Below are 8,166 nucleotides of genomic sequence, written 5' to 3'. Positions count from 1 at the left end.
CTGATGGAAACCACATGAGACCCCAAGTGAAAACCACCCAGCTGAGCCCAGTTATCCAAAGAACTGTCAGAGACAATAACACTTTATTGTTTTAAGCTACTATTGGAGTGGTTTGTTACATGACAACACTCTCTATGGTCAGTCCTCAACACAAGAGCCAGAATAATCTTTTAAACACATAAATCAAGTCATGTCATTCTCCCAGTCAAAACCCTCCAATGGACTACTTTTCCCCCTTCCCTATAAATGCACATCTGTGTGTGTATATGTATTATATCTCAGTAAAGCTACGTATGCGTGTGTGTGTGTATGTGCGTGCATGCATGTGTGTATAGTCAAATGTCACTTAGTGATAAGGATATGTTCTGAGAAATGTTTCATTAGACAATTTTGTCTTAAATAGGGCACAGTGAGCCAAAAGAGCCCTGCCCATGACAAGGCAGTGAGCTAAATGATCCTGAGCCTTTTAGCCCATGGACAACACTCAGTCAACGTGCAGGCAGCTGGGGAGTCGTGGAAAGAGCACGTGAGTTGGGTCAAGTTCCAGCTCTCCACTTCCTAGTGGGTAGCTTCTAGGCTACATCCTAGAGCACACTTACATAAGCCTAGATGGTACGGCCTTCTACACACCTAGGCTATATGGGACAGCCAATTGTTCCTAGACTTCAAACCTTTACAGCATGCTACTGTACTAAACACTGCAGGCAATTATAACACAGTGGTAAGTATTTACATATCTAAACACATCTAAATGTAGAAAAGGCACAGTAAAAATACAGTATTATAATCTTATGAGACCACTGTCATATATGCAATCCATTGTTGACCAAAATGTTATTATTATATGGTGTAATATAGTTTGGACATTTGTCCTGTCCAAATCTCATGTTGAACTGTAATCCCCATTGCTGGAGGTGGGGCCTGGTGGGAGGTGATTGGATCATGGGGGTGGATTTCTCCTGAATGGTTTAGCACCAACCTCTTGGTGCTATTCTCATGACAATGAGTGAGTTCTCTTAGATAACTGGTCATTTAAAAGTGTGCAGCTGCTTCTCCCTCACCCAACTCTCTCTCTCTAGCTCCTGCTCTGGCCACGTGACATGCCTGCACCCCCTTTGCCTTCCACCATGATTGTAAGCTTCCTGAGGCCTCCCCAGAGCCTGAGCAGATGCCAGCATCATGCTTCCTGGAAAGCCTGCAGAACTGTGAGCCAATTAAACCTCTTTGTAAATTACCCAGTCTCATGCATTTCTTTACAGCAATGCAAGAACGGCTTAATACATGGCACGTCACTCTGTTTGTGTGTGTATGTATACACATGTGTGTGTATATATGTGTGTGTGTGTGTGTGTATATATATGAGAGAGAGGTGGCATGAGTGATGCCAGTGACTCTTCCTGACACTGGCAGAGCTCATTTATATACATGTACACACCCATGCCGCTTTTCAGAGACCTAATACACATACCATTTAATATAAAATTCATGTCTTTTAAAGTGTACAGTTCAACTAATACACAGAATGGTCCCCGACTTAGGATTTTTCAAGTTTATAATTGTGGGAAACCATCACAGTTTTGAAGTAATGTACAGGATATAATAAATTCCATGAGATCTTCAACACTTTTATTATAAAATAGGTTTTATATTAGATGATTTTGCCCGACTGTTGGCTAATGTAAGTGTTCTGAGCACATTTAAGGTAGGCTAGGCTAAGCTATGATGTTCAGTAGGTTAGTTGGATTAAATGCATTTTCAGTTTATTATCTTTTCTACTTATGATGGGTTTATCAGGACACAGTCCCATTGTAAGTTGAGGAGCCTCAGTATTCGAAGCTGTGCAGTCATCACCACAATCAATTTTAGAACATTTTCATCACTCCATGAAGAAACTCCAGCTCCATCGGCAGTCGCTCTCAATTTCCTCGCAACTTCCCCAGCCCCTGGCACCTACTAATTTACTTTCTGTCTCTGTAGATTTGCCTATTCTAGATATTTTACATGAACAGAATCATTTTGCATCTGGCTTCTTTCATGGAGCATGTTCAAGTTCATCTGTGTTGTAGTATGTATCAGTACTTCATTCCTTTTTAAGGCCAAATAGTATACCATGGTATGAATATACCACACTTTGTTTATCCATTCACCAATTGATAGACATTGGGTTGTTTCCATTTTTTGGCTATTATGAATAATGCTGCTATAAACATTCACGTACAGGTTCTTGTGTGAACATATCTTCTCACTTCTCTTGGCTGTATACCTAAAAGAAGAACTGCTGCATCGTATGATAATTCTGTGTTTAACCTTTTTTTTTTTTTTTTTTTTTTTTTGAGACGGAGTCTCACTCTGACGCCAGGCTGGAGTGCAGTGGCTCAATCTCAGCTCACTGCAACTTCCGACTCCCTGGTTCAAGTGATTCTCCTGCCTCAGCCTCCCAAGTAGCTGAGATTACAAGCACATGCCACCACGCCCAGCTAATTTTTGTATTTTTTTAGTAGAGACGGGCTTTCACCATGTTGGCCAGGATGGTCTCGATCTCCTGACCTCGTGATCTGCCTGCCTCAGCTAACCTCTTGAGGAATTGCCAGAATGTTTTCCAAAGTGGCTACACCATTTTACACTCCCATGAGAGTTCTGGTTTTTCCACATCTTTGATAACACTTGTAACTATCTGTATTTTTTCTTGTAGCCACATTGTAGTGGGTGTGAAGCAGTATCTCACTGTGGTTTTGATTTGCATCTCTCTGATGGTGAATGCAGTTGAGCATCTTTTTCATGTGCTCATTGGCTATTTGTCTATCTTTGGAGACACGTCTGTTCAGAACCTTTGCCCATTATTTAATTTGATTATTTGTTTATGTTTTTTGAATTATAAGCCCTCTTTCTATTTCTAGCTATAAGTTCCTCATCAAATATATGATTTGCAAATATTTTGTCACCCTCCAAAGGACTCAGCACATGCAGAGTAAAACCCAAATCTTTTACCAGGGCTGAGAGACTTGACAGATCCTGTCCTCATCCCTCACCACTCTCTACACGTCACTCCCAGCTCTCTGGCCACCACTGCTCTGCGTGTGGGTCCTTAAACTTGTCAGGCTTGATCCAGCCTCAGGGCTTCTGCAAGTGCTCACTCCCTTTGCTTAGACATTCTTCCCAGAAATTTTTGAGTGGCTCACTCCTTCACTTTTTAAGACTCTGCCCAGATACCACCTTCTTGGAGAGGCCTTCCCTAACCATTTTATCCACAACATTTCTCCCTAAATATCCACAATATTTCTTTTCTCCCTATTATTCTCTACTCCTTATCCTTTTCTAGTAGCACTTAATATGTATAAGCAGACATGATATCGTATATTTATTTGCTGATTCTGTCTCCCAGCTAGAAGCTCAGTTCCATGAGAGGCAGCAATGTTGTCTGTCTCATGCATTACTACATCTTAAATGCCTAAACAGTGCCAGCACCTTGTCGAAACTCAATAAATATCTATTACATTAAATATACCTACTACTATTTATTGAGTGCTTACTATGAGCCGAACACTCCATGAAATACTTCAAATAAAATACCTTATTTCATCCCCACAACAACCCTAATGCTATGAGGTAGACACTAATATTACTCCACTTTTCTAACAGATGAGAAATCTAAATTAAGAGAGTTTAAATAATTTATCCATGGCCCCACAAATAGGAAGTAGCAGAGTCAGGATTAAACCCATGCAGTCTCAGCTCTGAACTATAAGACTCTACCACGCCTGTCCCCACTACCAACTCCAGCAAGTCACTTTCCCTCCTTTCAGCCTCAGTTTCCTCATCTATGACATAAGAGTAGCTTCCAACCTTACCTTACAGGGTTACTGAGAGATTGGCCAGATGGGATCACGTAAAGCAGTGGTCCCCAACCTTTTAGGCACCAGGGACCAGTTTTATGGAAGACAACCTTTTCACATACAGCGGGGTACAGGAGGGTGGTCCTGGGATGATTTAAGCACATTACATTTATTGTGTACTTTATTTCTATTATTACATTATAATATATAATGAACTAATTATACAACTCACATAATGTAGAATTAGTGAGAGCCCTGAGCTTGTTTTCCTGCAACTAGATGGTCCCATCTGGGGGTGACAAGAGACAGTGACAGATCATCAGGCATTAGATTCTCATAAGGAGCATGCAACCTTGATCCCTTGCATGCACAGTTCACAATAGGATTTGTGCTCCTATGAGAATCTAATGCTGCTGCTGCTGCTGCTGCTGCTGCTCTGACATGAGGAGGAGCTCAGGTGGTAATGCGAGCAATGAGGAACAGCAGTAAATACAGATGAAGTTTCACTTGCCTGCCCACTGCTCGCCTCTTGCCATGCAGCCTGGTTCCTAACAGACCACCACAGACACCAGTCCATGATCCCAGGGTTGGGGACCCCTGACATAAAGCACTGAGAACAGTGCCTGCCTCACTGTGAGTGTTAAGTGTGAGCTGCTGTGATGATGTGATGACGACGACTCTGATCACAATGATCAGATGACTTTGGTGCGGTGAAATCAATCCCTTTGAAATCAAATAAAGCTCTATCATCGTGAGTTAATGTTGTTCAAATGCATCCTGCGTACACGCTGATTTTAGACAATGTCTCAGCTCTCGCAGAGGGAGGACCAGCCAACTGTGGCCACACGAGGGTTTCAGTTTCATCAGATGGGTGTGAGAGATTTCCTGACCAAGGGAAGAAGATGTTTTGATAACAACACAGACTAAGGCCTCAACAAGAGCATACTAGATACCTCCAAGAACATGAGATCTCGGTGGCCGGTTAGAGACAGATCTTGGCCTAATCTAGGACAGCCATTCTCATGGGGCCATGTCATACTTGTAAACTTCTGCTGGGCCAGCCACACAGACAAGAGTAGCTGAACGTGGCAGAAGCCCATCCTACTCACAGCTCGCCCAGGAAATTACTGGATGTCACATTTGCTAAAAAGAGGTTGCCACCCAGACAGTTCATGTCCATGTGCTACCAACACTGTGGAAAACCTGGAGAACAGGAATCCAAGTCAACTCACCAGTATGGGTCTGCCTGTGTGTCTCCAGGGCATCCTCCTTCGAAAACTGTGCACCGCACTGATCACAGACAAAGGCTTTGGCACCCGCTGAAAGAAAGGAGAGGCAGTTACCACTAGAGCAATAGTCCACTGGTGAGCGGGGAGGTCCTGGGCCACAACTGTGCAGGTAGACACTAGGGGAGGGGACTGGACACCTGCAAAAATCCTGAGTGAGGGATCATCCATGGCTCAGACCCTCCTCCAAGAGGTGAGCATTCACCCAACTGAATTCTGAATGCCCTTGTCTAGGGCTCTTCTAGAGAGAAGGAGAAACAAAATCAGAACAACCAAGATAAACAGAAATGGGTTCCAAGTTAGATACCTCAAGAAGAAGGAGGATCTGAAGACCTAGCTCCAGGTGATGGGGGGACAGGAGAAAAATGATACCAACACAGGGAAATGTGCCCTGTTGCCTAAACTGTACTTTATGGGAATGTAAGAATTGCTGACATACCTCAACCTGGATGTCCATGGGGACCTCTGACTCAGTGTGTCCAAAACTAAACTCATCGTCTGTCCCCCAACTGCCACCTGCATCTGACCATTTAAAACCCCTGAATGGCTCCCCTGTGCCTGGAGAACAAGGTCCAAACTCCTTACTGTGACTCACAAAGCATTCCTGGGTGTGCTCCTCTTTCCTGCTTCGTCTCTCACACCTCACTCTTGCTCTCTTTTCTCCAGCTACACTGAACCACGCGGGCTGCCTGGAGGAACCGTGTTCTTCCTCATTGCTAGGCCTGTGCATATTCTTCTGCATGTCCTCTGCCTCTGACATTCTCCCATGCTTCTCTGGCTGCTATGGTGCAGTTGGAGCTCCTGTTCATCATTCATGCATCAACTTCAATACCCGGGCCCCCGACTGTAGGTGAGGCAATGCTCCTTTATGCTCCCATAGCACCTGATATGTTCCAGCTCTCGGCCCTTTATGTGCTCCATTTTAAATGCCTATGGCCCTGTCTTTCTCTCTCACCACACCGTAAGCTCCCTGGAGGAGGGACTGTGTCATCTTGTGCACAGCTGCATCTGCCTGACACACAGTGGAAACCTATTACTATACATATTTGTGGAATAAATAAAATTAATTCAGTGCAACTCAATTTAATAAACTTTCTCAGAACTGTTATTTAGAAGGCTTAAAGTGATAATGCCACCATGTCAAGATGAAACAGTACTTTTTATCACTGGCTAATAGTCTTCATGGCTCTACTATATTATCTGATCCAGGGGTCAGCTGTCACAAGTCTTGGCATTTTTCCTTCAAGATGTCTGGTAGATGCATTCTTCCACTGCGTTGGGTGCAGTGATTCCACTGCAGTCACCACCCCATTCAGGCCCTTGCTGCGTCACACTCAGAACACTGTAAGACGCAAGGTGGTTTCCACACCACCAGCCACCCGCAATCTACTCAACAGATGCAGGTTCCTCTACAGCCACCTGATTCCTCACACGTTCTTACTCAAGAAGATACAACGCCTCCCAATGTGTACTGATTCTAAATTCCTCTACTTGGCTTCAAGGCCTTCCATAACCTGTCCCGGTTAGCCACCCACCTCCATAGGTAAGCTGTCCTCACCGGCCCTCTCTGGGCACCACTTACCTTCCCAGAGTCTCTGTGCCTGAGCAATGTTCAGTCCCATTCTTCCATCTGTTCGAATCCCACTTCATTTTCATGGCCACAGTTTGTGGACATCAAGCACTCCAGTCCCTTACTCTTCTGTCCTTTCCAATCTGCCACTGCACTCTGTTCAACACGTCTTAGCACTTTGTTGTTGTTGTCATTGTTTTTGAGATAGGGTCTCTGTCTGTCACCAAGGCTGGAGTACAGTGGTACAATCATAGCTTATGGCAGCCTCAACCTCCTAGTTTCAAGCGATCCTCCCACCTCAGCCTCCTGAGTAGCTGGGACTACAGGTGCATGCCACCATGCCTGACTAATTCTGTTTTTTTGTTTATTTTATTTTATTTTATTTATTTATTTATTTTAAAGAGATGAGGTCTCACTGTGTTTCCCAGGTTGGTCTTGAGCTCCTGGGCTCAAGCGATCCTCCCACCTTGGTCTCCCAAAGTGCTGGGGGATTCCAGGTGTGAGCCACTGTGTCTGGTCATCTTAGCTCTTCTTTAAATATGCCTGTGTTTTAGTTTTGTATTGAAGCCTCGTACGAGCCAGAACTACTTGTTACACAAATTTGTAGCCCACAGTGCTGTTTCAAATCACCTCAGATTTCCTGAGGGTTGACTATATGCCAGGCATGACGCTAAATGCTTAGTATGTATGGTTTGTCCCAACAACCACCATTTATAGTACATGCTATCATTACCTCCATGTAGCAGATGAGTAAATTCAAGCTCAGAGAGGTTAAGCACTTTGCCCAATGCCACACAGTGGTTAACATAGTAAAGGTGAATTCAAACACAGGCAGCCTGATTTCAGAGCCTGATTTCAGAGTAAGCCCCGTACCCTTCGGCCTCCCTGGGGTTCCATCTGCAAAGATGTTTTGTGGATAAGACTCCATGGGTGGGGTGTGAGCTCCCATCTCTGAATGAAAATTCAATTTACCTATTTTACACATCAGGGCTTTGGGGTTGGAAAAATGACTCCACTACTTTTCTAGAAATTTGAAAACCTCTGCCTTGGAGAATCAGCACATACTGAAGGAATGTAACTCCAAATACAAGCTGTTCCAGCACAGACTTCAATACCAATGAATGCTTCTTGCAGTGAAGAACATGAGGACCCCAGAGGAGGTCTAGAATGTGGGGTCCTCTGGGGGTATCGACTTTCTCTATCTCACTGACACCTATCTTCTACTGATGAGCAGGATATACTCTAGTAGGTGCTCAATAAATGTGAGTCGACTGGCTGGATAAGTGGGTGATAAAGTACCCCAGGGAAGATATGAACTCACTTTTCCTGAAGAGCTTTAAAAATAAATATTGTCATTTGCCTTAGGTGGCTGGGGTTGAATTTCACCTGAAGGCAGGGAGAATCCCATGGTGACCTCTGGGTGTCCCTTCACGCCACAGGGCATCCTCAGGCCAAGCACCTGGTACACGGCTTAAGA

The 8,166-nt window shown here is 44.2% G+C and overlaps 1 protein-coding gene across 7 annotated transcripts in view; it reads right to left on the bottom strand.

The window, feature by feature from the left end:
* Positions 1 to 8,166, bottom strand: part of ZBTB16 (zinc finger and BTB domain containing 16) — a 195,644-nt gene that overhangs the window by 63,360 nt on the left and 124,118 nt on the right. For 6 of the 7 annotated variants that reach the window (XR_008538149.2, XM_016922016.4, XM_016922021.4 and 3 more), the window contains exon 4: positions 5,066 to 5,152. The exons of the other annotated variant lie outside the window; for it this stretch is intronic. Coding sequence is in view for 5 of the 6 variants with exons in the window: in XM_016922016.4 (XP_016777505.1) it covers positions 5,066 to 5,152 (87 nt within the window). In the remaining variant the exon portion in view is untranslated. The remainder of the gene's footprint in view (positions 1 to 5,065; positions 5,153 to 8,166) is intronic. 7 annotated transcript variants of the gene reach the window in all.

This window comes from Pan troglodytes, chromosome 9 (assembly GCF_028858775.2).
Source record: "Pan troglodytes isolate AG18354 chromosome 9, NHGRI_mPanTro3-v2.0_pri, whole genome shotgun sequence".
NCBI lineage: Eukaryota > Metazoa > Chordata > Mammalia > Primates > Hominidae > Pan > Pan troglodytes.
This window is presented reverse-complemented; position numbering and strand designations above follow the sequence as displayed.